Source organism: Mirounga angustirostris, unplaced genomic scaffold (genome assembly GCF_029215605.1).
Source record: "Mirounga angustirostris isolate CCGP_5_RB_7025 unplaced genomic scaffold, mMirAng1.0.hap1 SCAF_4, whole genome shotgun sequence".
Lineage (NCBI taxonomy): Eukaryota > Metazoa > Chordata > Mammalia > Carnivora > Phocidae > Mirounga > Mirounga angustirostris.
In genome coordinates this window covers 174,877,106-174,896,209 of record NW_026991712.1, presented here as the reverse complement: position 1 = coordinate 174,896,209, position 19,104 = coordinate 174,877,106, and the positions used below count along the sequence as shown (strand labels likewise).

The 19,104-nt window shown below is 37.2% G+C and overlaps 1 protein-coding gene across 17 annotated transcripts in view; it reads right to left on the bottom strand.

Annotated features, from left to right (window-relative positions):
* EIF4G3 (eukaryotic translation initiation factor 4 gamma 3) overlaps window positions 1-19,104 on the bottom strand; it is a 338,664-nt gene that overhangs the window by 241,000 nt on the left and 78,560 nt on the right. For all 17 annotated transcript variants that reach the window (XM_064589818.1, XM_064589816.1, XM_064589800.1 and 14 more), the window contains exon 2: window positions 2,930-3,005. In XM_064589818.1, the coding sequence (XP_064445888.1) occupies window positions 2,930-3,005 (76 nt within the window). The remainder of the gene's footprint in view (window positions 1-2,929; window positions 3,006-19,104) is intronic.

The window sequence follows — 19,104 nt, the reverse complement described above, 5'->3', positions numbered from 1 at the left end:
CCTTTAAACGGAAATTCAGACATACTGCTTTAAAGTTTCTAAAGGCTTTCCATCACATTTAGATTAAAATCCAAATTCTTACCATGGTAAATAATGCCCCACATAATCTCATGCTCCAGATACTTCTCTGAATTCTATTCCCACCCTCTCTCTACTCCAACCACACTAGTTTCCTTGCAGTTCTAAGACCACATTAAGCATGTTGCTGCCCACTAGGCCTCTGCACTACTGTTCCTTCTACTGGAAATATGCTTTCCCTAGAAATCTGCAAGGCTCACTCCCTCACTCCTTAGCTTTCTACTTAAATGCCTTTAGACAGAATGTCCAGGATTGTCCAGTCATTCTCCATCCCTTTATACTACTTCATTTTCATCAAGACACTTACTCCTACCCACTACTATATTGCACATATATTTGTTTACTTCCCTTCTATCCCACAGACCAGCATAAACTCTATGAGTAACAGTGGGTTTGGTTTGCTCACTACTATATCCACAACACCAAACAGTGCCTGACACACATTAAAAGCTCAAGAAATATTTGTCAAATGTTCAGTGAATATTAAATTCTTATGACAAAATAGACAGCCATTTATTATTTACAACATGTCAAATAGCATAGGAGAAGCTAACTAACATCATAATATAAACTGACAAAATAGAATCAAATATCTTACACAGAGCCTACAACACAGAAAAAAAGACAAAGGAAACTATATCAAAGAAATGGTTATCGTAGTTGCTTCTAGAAATCACTCAAGATTACTAGAAATTTTCATTTTCTTTTACTTATCTTAATCTTGAAAATACTAATTGAATGGCAAAGAGTACTTTTATAATTAGGAAACAATATATATTTTAAGAGTTCTGCCAGACAAAAATTCATTTTTTTGTAAAGATTTTATTTATTTGTCAGAGAGAGAGAACACAAGCAGGGGGAGCAGCAGGCAGAGGGAGAAGCAGACTCCCCACTGAGCAAGGAGCCGGATGTGGGGACTTGATCCCAGGACTCTGGGATCTTAACCTGAGCCAAAGGCAGACGCTTAACCGACTGAGCCACCCAGGCATCCCCCAGACAAAAATTAAGGTGACCTCAAGGTCAGTACTAACAAAACAAAACAAAACAAAACCCTTTGGCCTACAGAAGGTTTATGCCAGAAAAAAATTAAAGGCTGTTTTTCAATGTAAATTGAAGGTTCTCAATTACTAGGATGATCAGGCAATTTGTCATCCAAACGGAGTCCATTTTAACAGTCAGGGGGTTCAAATAATTTACAAGTGTTAACTGATCTGTAATAGGTGTAAACTGAGACTTGTTTCAGGGAAACCATCCTACCCATTCCTGCACAATAAAGTTTTAACTCTTCAAAACAATCTTTTTTTTTTTTTTTAAGATTTTATCTATTTATTTGAGAGAGAGAGAATGAGAGACAGAGAGCATGAGAGGGAGGAGGGTCAGAGGGAGAAGCAGACTCCCTGCCGAGCAGGGAGCCCGATGCGGGACTCGATCCCGGGACTCCAGGATCAAGACCTGAGCCGAAGGCAGTCGCTTAACCGACTGAGCCACCCAGGCGCCCCTCTTCAAAACAATCTTAAAACCTCCAAAACCCATCTACTATCTCATCTCTACTTCTGCTACAAAACCTAACACAAATGCCACACTAAGCTGACTACTGGCTATTCCATTACGCATGCCTCTGAATTTTAACTTCTTAGAAGGCCCTGTGTTCCCTACTCTGCCTAGAGAAGTTCTATACCTTCCAGCTTAGAGCCACTTCCTCAATGACGTGGCCTCTTCCTTTCCCATATACAGCACGTTTGCATCTCTAATTAAAGGTTCTTCACACCTTGGGCTGATGAATGGTTTAATGCATATTTGTGAAATCCTGAAATTATATGTAAACACTGGGTATATGCTCTTTTTTGAGAAGAAAGCATTGTGGCTATGTTCAGATTCTAAAAGTAATTCATAACCCAAAAGGATAAGAATCATTGCTTTATCATACCACTTTAAATTACAATGACTTGTTTACTCCTCTTTCTCACCACTCTGAGTTTCTTTAAAGCACCCTACTTGGAGGGTGAGGAATTATTGGTATGATAAACTGAAATAAAAAGATGTCTGACTCTTCCGTTCTCCCTAAATTCTCTTATGTTCACTGTGAGACACCTGAAATCTGCTTTTAATTTTATGACCTTCATCCTCTACCTTTTAAATTTCCCTTCATTTATGAATTGGAATTAATCATTTAACATAAAAAATTAAATTTCCTGGATTAAAACCAGTGTTCTCATTTCCAAACATTTTTTGTTTTTTTTTTTGTAATCAGAGAAGGGAAAAAATTAAAACCATTTAAATATTAAAATTAAAAAAAAATTTAAATCAAAAAAGAAAATTAAAACTCAATGTCTTAAAGAGTCAACAAGGCCAGAAGTGGATTTACAGAAAGACGAAAAAGGAGGAAAAAGACGGCAGGTGTATGAGCCAATGTACCTTAAGACAATGTTTGTTTCACACTCACCTATTAAGATGATGGGGAAAAAAGCCTATTCACCTTTCTTTTTTTTTTTTTTAAAGGTTTTATTTATTTATTTGACAGAGAGAAAGAGAGAGAGAGCACAAGTAGGCAGAGAGGCAGGCAGAGGGAGAGGGAGAAGCAGGCTTCCCGCGGAGCAGGGAGCCTGATGCAGGGCTCGATCCCAGGACCCCGGGATCATGACCTGAGCCGAAGGCAGCCGCTTAACCAACTGAGCCACCCAGTCGCCCCCCTATTCACCTTTCTTATATTAAATACACCTAATTCAATTTGGGATTTTAATGAACCTTTTGCCAAAAACCTTTCACATGCCAGTCAAACAAACATTGTTGTGATATCAAAGGCTCACGTGCAGGAAGTTAGGTACTGCGACAGCAGAGCTCAGGTACTCACCGTGCTGTACACAGCCGAGACAGCAGGAGTGAAGATTCGGTCCTCGAGGGGCTGTTGCACAGGTCCTCTAGGGATTCTAGAAGAGCGAGTTAAGGATAAGAGAACTCAAAAATGCCTTGCTTTAGCATTAACAGAAAATTACCGTCACAAGGTTCTGTCAATGACCCAACTTTCGTCACCCAATTAGAGAGGTTACTCATTTACTTCTCCACAAAACTGGAAAACAAATATTTCAAATTTCTTAATGTAATCAGATCAATCTCTCCAAAAGTGATTCCCATGATAAACATTCCATGGCAACTCAAAACAAATAAAATTATACAGGCCTCCACACTTTAGGTCCAGGATGAGAATCCACCACCTTTACTTTCTAGAGAAAAAGACTAAAGAAGTATAAGCAGGATATTCAGGAATATACACGGAAATTACTGACAAAGACACAGTCTGTTCTGCTAACTACACAGAAATGGCAAATATAATTGTATCCTTGTTTTTCTATTTTAGCTGCCATTTACCCCATATCAACCCACCAACTCCCCATTTAAAAAAAAAAAATGCTCTCCAGCATATTTTAAATAGTTCAGCATGTTGCCAGGATATTCTGTTAAAAAACACAAAAGACTATCATTTTACTCAGCTTCAAAGCCAAATGATGTGAGCTCCTTCTACCTGGCAAAGTGATATTTTACCTCTTTAAGAATGACTACAACAACAAAAAACCAGACAACCAAAAGATTAATAGCAATTCTCTCCAGATAGTAGGGTTACATAACTGTATTGTGTGTTTCTATAATAATTCAAATATATATTTTTAAAAATGACTATAAATAGGGGCGCCTGGGTGGCTCAGTTGTTAAGCGTCTGCCTTCAGCTCAGTCATGATCCCAGGGTCCTGGGATCGAGCCCCGTGTCGGGCTCCCTGCTCAGGGGGAAGCCTGTTTCTCCCTCTCCCACTCCTCCTCTTGTGTTCTCTCTCTCCCTGTCTCTCTCTCTCTGTCAAATAAATGAATAAAATCTTCTAAAAAAAGACAACTATAAATAAAATAAACCCAAAATGAAACAGAATGCTTCCTTAAACCTAACAAATACTTCATACTTCTCATAATTCTAATTCAATGAAACATTTTGGAAGACAAAATGACAGCTGCAAATAATAATTCTATATGAATGACCACAAATTGCAGAAATCTGAATTAGAAGATAAATTCTTTATACATAAGTAGAAACAGTTTACAGAGATGGGAGAGGGGAAATAAAGCAAAAACCCTCAAAGCTTTAGTCATTCAAAATTAGTAACACTGCACCAGTCTCTAGACAATTCTTAAAACTAGCAACCTTAGACCACAGTTCAAGTTGTCATAAATGCCTAGACACAAAGAATGGATATAAAATGCTGTAAGAGGGGAGCCTGGGTGGCTCAGTCGGTTAAGCGTCTGCCTGCAGCTCAGGTCATGATCCCAGTGTCCTGGGATCGAGTCCAGCGTCGAGCTCCCTGCTCAGCTCCCTACTCGGCGAGGAGCCTGCTTCTCCCCCTGCCCCTCCCCCTGCTCATGCTTTCTCTCTCTCAAATAAATAAAATCTTTAAAATAAATAAATAAAATGCTATAAGCTTTCAGTGAAGTAAACAGTATTTGGAAAGTTAAAAATAATAAAATGCTGCAAGAAATAAAGCTAAACCATTTCATAAAGGAACTACTTCATCCAAACTATATATATATATATTTGCAATGTAAAAAACATAAGCCTCACAAGGTCCAGGACAAAAGTCCTTCATTATGAACTTGTTAATTCTCTCAAAATGAAGATTACCCTTGGCTAAAATAAAACTTTCTTTGAATTACAGTTCTGCATTGTGGTTACATGAATGGTAGAAAATATTTAGACCATTTTTTCTTCTGCAAAGCCAACAGCTATTGCTTTTTCTAGCTAAGGCTAATTCTCACCCTATGAGAAAAAGTTCTCAAATGAGAGTTCTCAGTATTATGCCCCAAAAGCTGAGCCATACCATTTAACCTTACAAAGGAAGGCTAAGTTTCCTGATTTCTATTAGTTATTTTATTGGTTAAAATATAATTACAAGATTTGTAAAGAAGCATTCATATATATGGTCAATAGTCCCGGTAACAAACATTCTTTCTCCTGGGCCACAAATACAGAATGTTGATTTTGTTTATTTTATTCTCTGTAAACCACCAACAGAATACTGTGGACTGATAAATTTTCTGAAAAAAAAGTTTTGAGTAAAAATCATTTATTTTAAAACAAAAACAGTTCTGTAAAAAAGAAAACTGAAAACAGAAGTCAGGAGATTTGAATCTAAAGTAGCCTGCAAGTCTAACCAACTATGTTGTCTTCACTGAACCATTTTACAGTATCTCGTGTAAACTGAGGCTCAGCAAGAAGTAACTTGCCCAAGTTAACAAGGCTAAGTGGTCAGGTCATGTCTCCCTGAATTCTAAAGATGACACTCTTCTTTAATTAATTTATTAATTTAATTAGTTAATTAAATAGAGACCACACTCCTTTGGTGGCAGTCGAGGTGGTGGTGGATATGGTGGCAGTGGGGATGGCTATAAGGGATTTGGTAATGATGGAAGCAACTCTGGAGGTGGCAGAAGCTATAATGATTTTGGCAATTACAACAATCCATCCTCAAATTTTGGACCCATGAAAGGAGGAAATTTTGGAGGCAGAAGCTCTGGCCCCTATGGTGGTGGAGGCCAATACTTTGCCAAACCACGAAACCAAGGTGGCTATGGTGGTTCCAGCAGCAGTAGTAGCTATGGCAGTGGCAGAAGGTTTTAATTACTGCCAGGAAACAAAGCTTAGCAGGAGAGGAGAGCCAGAGAAGTGACAGGGAAGCTACAGGTTACAAAAGATTTGTGAACTCAGCCAAGCACAGTGGTGGCAGGGCCTAGCTGCTACAAAGAAGACATGTTTTAGACAATACTCATGTGTATGTGCAAAAAACTTGAGGACTGTATTTGTGACTAATTGTATAACAGGTTATTTTAGTTTCTGTTCTGTGGAAAGTGTAAAGCATTCCAACAAAGAGTTTTAATGTAGATTTTTTTTTTTTTTTGCACCCATGCTGCTGATTGCTAAATGTAATAGTCTGATCATGACGCTGAATAAATGTGTCTTTAAAAAAAAAGAAAAGAGAGACCACACTCTTCCTATTATATCAATGTGTCTACAGACAGAATACTTTACAGCATAGTAAAAAACAGTATCACAACCTGCTCAAAATATGGTCGCCCCTATCCAGATGACAGAACTAAATGAGTTCATCTCATAGAGGAGTCAATAAAGTGTCATAACAAAACTTCCAGAAAGTTCCAAATTCTTGGCCCAAACTGAATCATCTGCCCAACGATAAACTATTATAATTAGTACTACAGAATGGGCAGGTAATGTGTCAAACCAAGTGAGCTTATTTTACAAAGCAATTTTCTCCTTTAATTCTTAGTGGTGATGATTGCCTGTCTTCATAAATATGCTAAAATCCACTGAACTGTACACCTGAAAAGTGTGAATGTTATGGTATCTGAATAATAACGCAATAAAAAAATTAACTTTAGTAATTTGCAAATAAGTTGTTTAGCCCCATTTCCACTAAAAACAGCCTCTATACATTAGTATGAAATTGGCACTTCTAGGCATTTTCTCCATAAATAAGTGAATTCAAAGAAATGACAGGCATATAAAGCTTTCACTACAACATATCTCCTCCTAATTCTGCCTGCCACTAAGCATATTACCAGCTTTCACCAACCTCTGTATCTCCAGCATAAATCACTGGATATTTACTTATTTACCTTTGAGCTCAAGGTAGCAAGCAAATGGCTTCTCAGAGTACCACTTAAAATTGTAATTCAATCAATGAGCAGTGTAATATGCATGTGCAGTGCTCTAGAGCATGCTGTTTTTATTTTTTAAATCTCATAACTGAAATACAGTAGGCAGTCCCACTTGACAGTTCTGTGGTTCAAACTGCTATGAATTATATCATTAGGAAATATAAGCAAAATCATTAACAAAACTAGATAGATGGTATGTAATAACTGAATTTAAGACTCTAAGTAGAAATACAAATGCAAAATATTTTTAATTCCCCGCTTTCATTTAAAAAAAAATTAACAAATTTCAGAAATAAAATTTGAAGATTAAAGAGTATTAAATATTAAAGCACAATAGACTCTAAATTGATTATTAAAATTTTTACTACATACCCTCCACATTAAATGTCAATTAGGCAGATAAAAAATTTAAAAAGACCAAATTTCATCAAAGAAATTCAAAGATCTATGAGATTACATCATGATCTGAATGTTTCTACTTATGTCAGGAAAAAAAGAAGGGACCAATAATTTTTTAAGCACACATGTGTACTGAAATTTCATGAATGATGAACTCTCATTAGGATGAAGGTTCTTGATCAATGGCAATCATATCTGACCCTGAATTTGACCTGTAATCAGTATCTCCTCAAAAGGCAGATTTTGAGAATTAGAAAACAAGTAATCAAAGTCAACAGAAATCTTCCACCAGTATGCTGAAACACTAATGTTCCATTTACAACTCCCAGCTGAATTTTCCTAAACTTTGCCCAGTCCACTGTAAGAGAAGCTACTATCCTGGATCAATGCTCCGCATAAGCAATATGGAACAATGCTCAGCATAAGTAATATTCTTAAAGTGACAGCCTCAAGTTATTATTGCCTCATTGAAAAGGAAAGCAAGAGTACAAATCCCATTGCACAAATTACTTTAGAGAAGAAACAGGCAACTGATTTCAGGAGATGAAAACAAATTAACGATAAAGATCTTTTTCTGCATTATTTCTTATTTAAGCCTTATGGCAATATGGTAATGCCAGTCAATTTACATCTTTTCTTTCTTTTTTTGGATTTTACTTTTTAATTATCTCTACACCCAAATTGGGGCTCACACCTACAACCCCTCAAAGATCAAGAGTCGCATGTTCTACCAACAGAGCCAGCCAGGAGCCCCGCTCCTTCTTTCGATATTTGAGATAGAAACAGTTATGATAATGAAAAAGGAAGAGAACTTGTATAAAATATAAGGATAAGGGCAGAATCTCTACACTATACCTGCTTCACAAAGATATCATACATGATTTCTCCAAAATAAGCACTGTTTCAAATACAGTTGCTTTGGAAACAGCTATATTCCCTTTAATATTAGTTCTGATTCACTAAGGGATATGCACCCCCCAAATTAAAGAAATCCAATTTAACTAAACTAGCACATTTTGAAAATTACCCCTACAAAACAAAATTCAACTTAGCATTATAAAGGAAATGAACTAGTCAAAACTGTATAAACAGGGAAGCCTGCGTGGCTCAGTCGGTTGAGCGACTGACTCTTGATCTCAGTTCACGTCATGATCTCAAGGTTGTGAGCTCAAACCCCCCATCAGGCTCTGCACTAGGAATGGAGCCTCCTTAAGATTCTCTCTCTCCTTCTCCCTATGCCCCTCCCCCATTCTCTCTCTCTCTCTTGAAAAAAACCTGAATAAACACAGTGTCAATATAAATTTAATTCTAAAAAAAAAGACTGTGTCACTGTTTATGATACAGAAAATTATCTTAATTCAGAATGTTTCAAAAAATATTTTGAGTCCAAATTTATATTCTTTGAAATGTTTGAGATCTGCTGCACATAGAAACTGATTAACTGATTAGTTATAGAAAGTCAATTTAAAACTTAGGCGCCTAGGTGGCTCAGTTGGTTGAGCAACTGACTCTTGGTTGCAACTCAGGTCATGATATCAGGGTTGTGGATAAAGCCCCACATCAGGCTCTGCGCTCAGTGCACAGTCTGCTTCACAATCTCTCTCCCTCTTGCTTTCTCTCTCTCTCTCAAATGAATAAAATCTTTAAGATAAAATAAAAATCAATTAAAATTAAAATTAACCCCATTCTGCGGGGACAGTTGGGTAGACACATGCAAAAGAATGATGCTGTCAACATCGATGGGACTGGAGGAGATTATGCTAAGTGAAATAAGTCAAGCAGAGAAAGTCAATCATCATATGGTTTCACTCATTTGTGGAACATAAGGAATAGCATGGAGGACATTAGGAGAAGGAAGGGAAAAATGAAGAGAGGGAAATCGGAGGGAGAGATGAACCATTAGAGACTATGGACTCTGAGAAACAAATAGGGTTTTAGAGGGGAGGGGGGAGGGGGACTGGTTAGCCCAGTGATGGGTATTAAGGAGGGCACAAACTGCATGGAGCACTGGGTGTTATACGAAAACAATGGATCATGGATCACCACATCAAAAACTAATGATGTATTGTATGGTAACTAACATAACATAATAAAATTAAATAATAATAATAATAATAATAATAATTTGGGTTTCTAACTGCAAGCTGAAAAAAAAAAAAGAATGATGCTGGAATAACTTACCTCACAAAAATTAACTCAAAATGGATCAAAGATGTAAATGTAAAGACTAAAACTAGAAATTTTCAGTAAACATGGGATAAATCTGCATGGCCGTGTATTTGGCAATGGATTGTTAGATAGGACAGCAACAAAATAAACAACAAAAAGAATAGATAAATCAGACTTTTACAATAAGTTAAGTTTTACGCATCAAAAGACACTAACAAGAAAGTAGAAATACAACTGGTAGACTAGGGAAAAATATTTGCAACTCATATAAACGATTTACATCTAGGATATATAAAGACCTCTTACAACTCAATAATAAAAACACAAATAACCCATTATTTCAAACGGACAAAGGATCTGAAAAGACATTTCTCCAAAGAAGATATACAAATCGCCAAAAAGCACATGAAAAGATGCTCAATATAATTAGTCACCAGGGAAATGCAAATCAAAACCACAATGAGATACCACTTTACACCCACTAGTATGGCTACAATCAAAAATACAGTGTCAGTGAGGATGCAAAGAAATTAGAACCTTCATACACTGCTGGTGGGAATGTGAAACAGTAGCCACTCTGGAAAAGTCTGTGACAGTTCCTCAAAAGTTTAAACACTGAGTTACCATATGACGCAGCAATTTCACTTAGGTATATACCCAAGAGAGAGAAAACATAGGTCCCTGCAAAAACTTGTATATGAATATTTACATACATGCAGTGTTATTCGTAATAGTCAAAAGACAGAAAGAACTCAACTGTCCATCAACTAATGAATGGAAAGCATACACAAAAAAATTTTATTTAGCAATAAAAAGAAATGAAGCACTAATACATACCACAACTTGGATGAATCCCGAAAACATGCTAAATGAAAGAAGTCAGTCACAAAAGACCACATGTTATATGATTCAATTTTTATGAAATGTTCAGAATAGGTTATAAAGACAGACTAGTAGGTGCTTAGGACTAGGGAAAATGAAGAGAGAGAGCTGACAGCTAAGAGGGATGGGGTTTCTTTCTGAGATGATGAAAATGTTCTAAAATTGACTGGTAATGGCTGCACATATCCATTAATGCACTAAAAACATTGTACACTTGAAAGGAGTCAAATTTATGATATGTATATTTTATCACAATAACGTTTTATTCAAAATTAACCCTTTCCTACACTGGGAAAAGCTTCATAAAAGATAAGGGCTAGAGCTGTACTACTCTAGAAACTGTAGATCAATAAGAGAAGCAAATTCCAGATTGAAAACCTCAGAGGGAACAGTAAAGTACCCTAAGCTAATTAGTACTTACCTAGGTGGTACCAAAGAGAGAGCTCATCTCAAACCCAAGCATAAAAACTATGCTGATATGATTAATGCATGTTGGGACACCTGGGTGGCTCAGTCGGTTAAGTGTCTGCCTACGGCTCAGGTCATGATTCCAGAGTCCTGGGATCAAGTCCCACCCATCAGGCTCCTTGCTCAGAGGGATGCCTGCTTCGCCCTCTGCCTGCCGCTCCCCCTACTTGTGCTCACTCTCTATCTCTATCTCTCTGACAAATAAATAAAATCTTTTTTAAAAAATAAAAAGATAATGCATGCTATTATGAAAGATGAAATAGACAGGACTGAATTAATTTGAAGTTGTCAAGCATAGACATCAAGCATGTAAAATGCCCCACAAAGTACAACATCCTGAATGACCCTACCCAGCAACTATAGAAATCTCAGGGGTCACAACATTAGTAACTCTGAATGGACAAAAGCAAAACAGAAACTGCATTCTCAAACCTAAACACTATGACATAACTATTCCTGCTTTAACTCTGGAGTCTATAAGAAAATGTATTTTTTAAAAAAGGTACCAATGTTCTTTTTTTTTTTTTTTAAGATTTTATTTATTTATTTGAGAGAGAGAGACTGAGAGAGAGAGCACATGAGAGGGGGGAGGGTCGGGAGGGTCAGAGGGAGAAGCAGACTCCCTGCTGAGCAGGGAGCCCGATGCGGGACTCGATCCCGGGACTCCAGGATCATGACCTGAGCCAAAGGCAGTCGCTTAACCAACTGAGCCACCCAGGCGCCCCAAAAAGGTACCAATGTTCTAAGAAAACCAAAATTTTCTTCATTGTTCTGTATCTTTTGCCACTGTAACTGCAGGGAAATAAAACTAGCCAATTTTATTCTTTATTTCAATTCAATTTAATGTTGGGCTGTTAATTTAGGTCTAAAATCCCTTATTGGAATGCAGATTTTTTCCACTGGTAGAAAGCTAACACAGTTGTTACATCATATAACACCTCCAGCAGGGTCTACGGCAGCATCCCTTAATCAAACACATTAATATCTCTACTGCAAAATATATAAATACTCAAACTTCTGGATTTCTGTCCAGAGTTTTTGCTAATTTACCAGAAAAAAAAAAAAGTTTTCTGAACCCTTTTTGATTTTGGAATTGGAAACTACAAAAAGCCTATACCTTCTTTCCCATCCTGTTTTTGCTCTAAAAGTCTCTAGAAATCACCATATGAATGTTAACAACTAGGAACCATTATACCGCGTTTTTTTTTACAAATCTGGAAACATTGGTTTCAAAGTGCTTGGCCAGAAAAGCCCCTGCTCTGGCCCTGGTTTTCTACTAACTCAGAACTCTGGATATCTACTAACTCAGAAATTGCTATTTCCTGAAAGTCACATTTAAGTTTACCCAGAAACATACGCTGCTTAGATGGGTTAAACACACACACACACACACACACACACACACACAAAACAATATTGCCAAGAAAATGGCTGCTGACCATGCTATTAATACTTCTACTCAAGACAAAAATACAAACTTTCTATGAGAAAGTGATATACACATGAAAAAAGAACAATATACTCACAAATTTCAAACCTAGCTTTTAGTTCTCAAGTTTTTAAATTCTAAGACAAATATTTAAGTGTTATACTAACACCCAATTCAGATTAAAACATAATCAATCCACGTGACAAAGCAAAAGCAGAAGGCAACAAAGTACCCCTCTTCCTTCAAAAATGCCCAACTCAAAGAAATTTCATTAAGAAGGATGAAGTGCAATTAGCAATTCCATTTGTATCCTACATCTGAATCACTCAAACAGCCTTAGATAATAACCAAGTAAAATAATGCTGGTATGCCAGATTTCTCTGGATATGGATCCAGATAATAACAAGTAGGGAACATACATCTGACAGATTTTAAAAGCTATCCTTCAAAAAAAGAACTGAATGAGCTAGCCATTCAAATACGACAAAGGTCAACCTTCACTGGACATTCTACTGCTGGCTACAAGTTTTTAATAGGTAGAACTCTACGCTTTCGAAAATTTTCAAGGACTTGACATTTACCTGAAATGGTAGACCATTTTTAAATTCTAATATGAAGATGAGATCATAATTGCAATGTTCTGAAATTCCAGTAGTAGAACTTAGGTTTAAAAAGAACCATGACGGGGCGCCTGGGTGGCTCAGTTGGTTAAGCGACTGCCTTCGGTTCAGGTCATGATCCTGGAGTCCCTGGATCGAGTCCCGCATCGGGCTCCCTGCTCGGCGGGGAGTCTGCTTCTCCCTCTGATCCTCCCCCCTCTCATGTTCTCTCTCTCATTCTCTCTCTCAAATAAATAAATAAAATCTTTAATAAATAAATAAATAAATAAAATAAAATAAAATAAAATAAAAAGAACCATGACAGGGGCACCTGGGTGGCTCAGCCGGTTAAGCATCTGCCTTCAGCTCAGGTCATGATCCCAGGGTCCTGGGATCCAGTCCCACATCAGGCTCCCTGCTCATTGGGGACCTGCTTCTCCCTCTCCTGCTCCCCCTGCTTGTGCTCTCTCTCTCTGAGAAATAAATAAAATCTTTAAAAAAATTACCTTCTTTAAAAAAAAAAAAAAAAAAAAAAAACCATGACAGGGATGATTAGGTGGCTCAGTCCTTTAGCGTCTGACTTCGGCTCAGGTCATGATCCCGGGGTCCTGGGATAGAGCCCCGCGTCCGGCTCCCTGCTCCACGGGGAGCCTGCTTCTCCCTCTGCCACTCCCCCTGCTTATGTTCCCTCTCTTGCTGTGTCTCTCTCTGTCAAATAAATAAATAAAATCTTAAAAAAAAAAAAAGAACCATGACAAGTTAGGAAAAATGAAATATTCCTGGAGATGGATGGTGGTTATGGCTGCACAGCAACATGAATGTACTTAACATCACACTACTCTACATTTTGAAAAGGTTAAAAATGGGGGGGTGCCTGGTTGTCAGAACATATGACTCTTGGTCTCGAGGTCAAGAGCTTGAGCCCCATGTTGGGTGTACAGATTACTAAAAATAAACTTAAAAAATTAAAAAATTTTTAAAAAGGTTAAAATGGTAAATTTTAGGTTATATATGTTACCACAATTTTTAAAATAAATTTTAAAAATAAGCAAATAAAAAAACCACTGACTATGGAAGAGCTAAAGGAGATTTTCTTGATTCTTTAAGATTTGGCATTACTATTCTGTACAAAATGTATGGGGATTCTATCAATGATTCTACCTCTTTCTGATTTTCTACCTTCTTTCTGGGGTCAGATAAAGAAGAATCTTTCTATTCATAGACATGGTGCAGTACACTAGGATGATGCAGATAATGGTGATCATGTAGACCTGCATGCAATGCGATCATTTTCAGTCTATATTCCTAGGAAAGAATGTACACAATCTCCCACATTATCCCCACATGATAAATCCTCTATCTCTGTGGGTCAAACTGCAGCTCACAAATCCAGATAGAAAGGAAGAAATGACTCATGAATTTGGGATACCTCTCTATGTTGTTCCTACATAAAAGAAAATTATAGATTTGTTTGTAATGATAGGAAAAATGACGTTCCTGGCTTTAAATAAACAAAAGGAAGAGAGCATAGAAGAAACATCCAAACCTTAAAACTAAACATGAACCTCAAGTCAGTGTGGTGTCAGCAAAAGGATAAACAGACAGATCAATGAAACAGACTAGAAAACTTAAAAACAGAGCCACTAAAACCTAGTGAGTTTATTTTTCACAAAGATGCAAAGGTAATTAAATGAAGAAACAATATACTTTTCAACAAATGGTGCTGGAACCATATAGTTAAAAAACCATATGCAAAACAATGAATCTCTTTGTCATATACCTCACCCCTTAAACAAAAATTCAAAATGTACCACAGATATAATGCAAAATTTTAAATACTAAAACTTTCTGAAAAACCTATAGGAAGAAATATTTGCAACTGTGGACTAAGCCAAGAGTTCTTAGATGTGATATGAAAAGCATGCTCTTTAAAAGAAGAAAAAATTGATGAACTGGATTTTCTCAAAATTAAAAATTTCTGCTCTATGAAAGGTACTGTTATGAGAAGATATAGAACGGAGAAAATACCTGCAAAATCTCATATCTGATAAAGGACTTGTATTTAGAATATACAAAAAACTCTCAAACGCAACAGTAAGACCTTTTTTTTAATGGGCAAAAGTTTTGAACAAATGCCACCTCACCAAAATAGATGTGCAGATGACAGACACATGAAAAGATGCTGAGCATCATTAGTCATTACGGAATATAAACTAAAACAACAGTGAGCTATCACTACACCTATTAGATAGGTCTACAATATGACAATACCAAGTGCTGAGGATGAGGAACAACGGGAAATCTCACACTTTGTTGTTGTTGGCACAGTACAAAATGGTATAGCCACTTGGGGAAACAGTTTGGCAATTCTTATGCAGTTAAACATAAATTTATATATATGACCTGGAAATCCCACTTGTACATATTTATCTAAGATAAATGAAAATTTATACTCACCCAAAGGCCTAAACAGAAAGGTTTATATTACAGCATCTTTATTCATAACGGCGAAAAAGGGCAAATAGCCCAATTATCTTCAACTGGTAAACAGATAAAATATAGTACACCCAGAGGCACCTGGGTGGCTCAGTTGGTTAAGCGACTGCCTTCGACTCAGGTCATGATCCCAGAGTCCTGGGATCGAGTCCCACATCGGGCTCCCAGCTCAGGGGGTAGCCTGCTTCTCCCTCTGACCCTCTCCCCTCTCATGCTGTTTCTCTCTCTCTCTCTCTCTCAAATAAATAAATAAATAAAATCTTTAAAAATATATATATAGTACACCCATATAATGGAATACCACCAGCCATTGAAAAGGAATGAATTATTGATAGAACATGAATGATTATCAAATGCTAATTAAGTGAAAGAAACTAGAATCAAAAAAGGCTTTGAGTCCATTTATACAACATTCTGGGAAAGGCAAAACTACAAGGATGGAATAAAGCTCACTGACTGCCAGGAGCTAGGGCGTGGGGAAAGGTTATCTGCAAAGACAAAGCACTGAAAGATTATAATTGGGTGATGAAACTTTTCTGTAGCTTCAGTGTAGTGGGGTTACAAAATGCCACATTTGTCAGAATACCTACAATAAATGAAAGCTGAGTTTCCCCAAAGGTTAAGCAATAGAGTCACCATGTGACTCAGCAATTTCACTCCTGGTTATATATCCAAAAGAAATAAAAACATATATCCACGCAAAACTTGTTATGAATGTTCGTATCAGCATTATTCACAATAGCCCAGAAGTAGAAACCATCTAAATATCCATCAAGTGAAGAACGGATAAACCAAATGAGGTATACCCATACAATGGAATTTTATCTGGCAAACAAAGGAAATGGAAGACCTGACACATGCTACAACATGCATGAACCTTGAAAACAATGTTAAGTGAAAGAAGCCAGTCACAAAAGACTACATATTGTACAATTCCTCTTAAATGAACTACCCAAATTAGACAAATCTATAGACAAAAAGTATAAACAGAAACACTTAGTGGCTGCTTAGGGCTGGGGGGATTGATGAAAATGGGGGAAGAAGGAATGACAGCTACAGGATATGTGTTTCTTTCTGAGGTAATCTGGAAGTTCTAAAACTGTGGTGATGGTTGCACAAGTCTGTATATATACTAAAAACCACTGAATTGTACATTTTTTTGTTTTGTTTTTATTTTTTTAGTATCTGTATAGCTTTATTAATGTCTTCTCTCTCTGCTCCTCTTTCATAAGGGTAGAAAGAGCAAATCACTTCACAGCAAAATGTAACCGCACGGAATTAAAAAATGGATATGGAAGCTCCTGTGCGCACCCGGCATCCTCCTCCTCAACTGTAAATTTTAAATGAATGAATTTTGTGGTATGCAAATTATATCTCAATAAAGCTGTTACCCAAAAAGTGGGTATCACTGCATGTAATTTTAAAATAAAATTTTTAAGGGACACCTGGGTGGCTCAGTCAGTTGAGCATCTGCCTTCAGATCAGGTCATGGTCTCAGGGTCCTGGAATCAAGCCCCACATCAGGCTCCCTGCTCAGCAGGGAAGCCTACTTCTCCCTCTCCCTCTGCCTGCCACTCCCCCTGCTTGTATGTACTCTCTCTCTGTCAAATAAATAAGATCCTTGAATAAATAAAAATAAAAATAAAAATAATAAAATTTTTAAATAATATAAGAACTCCACAGTGGGGCAAGCACCTTATCTGTTTTGTCTACCACTCTATCCCCAAACCTACAATACTGCAGAAAGGAGTAATACACTCAAAATGTTTCAATGTGATCTAGTCCAATGAGGTTAAAAGTAAGTCTCATCCTAAGAATCCACAAAGCAAACAAGGAAAACTGTTATGCAACATAATAGTGAAACAGGTACCCAACAGGAAAATGGGTAGCTGGATTCCTCAGCAAACTGCATTTCTTTCAATGACAGAAAGCAATATAGGATCTTACTAGTATAAGATCTCCTGAAACCCTGCCTAATGACCTAGCAGTATGGAAACTTGTTCAGCCAGCTTTTTAAAATGACTCCTAACAAACTTCTCTCTTCAGTAATAACTGGAAAAGATCCATTTCTATCCATATGCAACAAACCCAAGCCAAAGCACACTTATACTAAACCAGTGGGTCAATACTACCTGTCGATGTACCAAAGGGGAGATTTAATTACAGTACCTAGAAATTAGTCAAAGTATTTATGGATACTAGAAAAATGGTAACATAGATTAAAAGTTGACCATCAGAAACACCTTGACAAGGTAAAGAATCATTGTGAATTCATCAACAGTAAAAGCCATACCACATTAGAGTTGGAAGTGCTTCACTGTTCTATTCAACCTAACATCAAATGCAGGGATTCCACATACCCAGTGTACACTACTCCACAGGAAAAGCCTTCAAATACCTGAGAACTGTTAATAAATCTCCTTTTACTCTTTGACAAGTGAAATATACTCACATCCTTTGACCACTCATCAAGAGGCAGACATAGCATAATCCTGTGAGAGTAAAGTGGACCAGAGACACTTTCCAATTATCAATGACCCATAGATTACGTAAATTTTCTTTACTTCATAACTGCTTTCTACTTTTGTCTATGATAAACTATTTTCCAGTGTTTTCTTTCCATATAAAGTTGCCACAAAGTCATGTGTGAAGCATTCTGTAAATAACCAATCACTTCAATGTACACAGAACACTTTACATTTGCACCTGTTTCATTTCATCATGCAGATTCGGATTCATGTTGTTTTGACATCTAATCCTATACTTGATTTTTTCATCTAAGTTACCCAGTAGTGTTAGTATACTATAATAACAGACTAAAAAATAGCAGTCCAGTAGCCCAGTCCACATGGCCACCTGAACTGCCTTCTATTCTCACTCCCTGTCCCCTTCCATACTCCAAATACTGCCAACTACCCCATCCTGTACATCTAATGGTCGCTATTTAAACAGCAAGGAGGCAACCAAAAAGGAATGTTAAATCCTCCGTGTTCCCTACCTATTGCTCAACTTTTTAAAATTCTGTTTTAAGACGACTGTGGAAAAGTTATAAAGAATCCCCAAGAACATAGTGAATATGATTCATTTCATCTAGAGAAGGATGAGTGAATGGTAACTACAAGGATACACTTACAGTAACAAAAGGGTGAAAGAGAAGAAATAAGATCCATTAACTGGAGGAGGGTAGGAGAGGAAATAAGACTAGTTAGGAGACTATACCAGTTGTCTAGGTAAGAGATGATTATGGCTTGGAAGATTGTAGTGGAAATAAATAGAAAAAGTCAAGTTTAAAGAGTAAAATCAATAGGATTTGCTACCACATTAAGAAGGAAAGGAGGGGCTCAGTTGGTTTAGCATCTGACTTCAGCTCAGTTCATGATCTCAGGGTCCTGGGATCCAGCCCAGTGTCAGGCTCCAAGTTCAGTGGGGAGTCGGCTTATACCTCTGCCCCTCCCTCCCCCACTGTACACTCTCTCTCTCAAATAATAAACAAATTCAGATTCACTCAATTATCATATTCAAAAGTCATATTCAAATCACTCGATTCTCTTCAAAGAGCTATTATTTCAAAATCCAAAGGCTATAATTCAGCACAGATTTTGGAATAACTTTTTTTTTTTAAGATTTTATTTATTTGAGAGAGAGAGAGCCAGAAAGAGTGAGTGAGGGAAGGCGCAGAAGGAAAAGGAGACTCCTCACTGAGCAGGGAGCCCAGTGCGGGGCTCAATCCCAGGACCCTGCCTGGGATTATAACTTGAGCCAAAGGCGGACCCTTAATCAACTGAGCCACCCAGGTGCCCCATAAAATAACTTTTTCAAAATATTATTCATTACCACATCTAGTATGTGCTTTGCTTCTTCCTTACTGTCTAT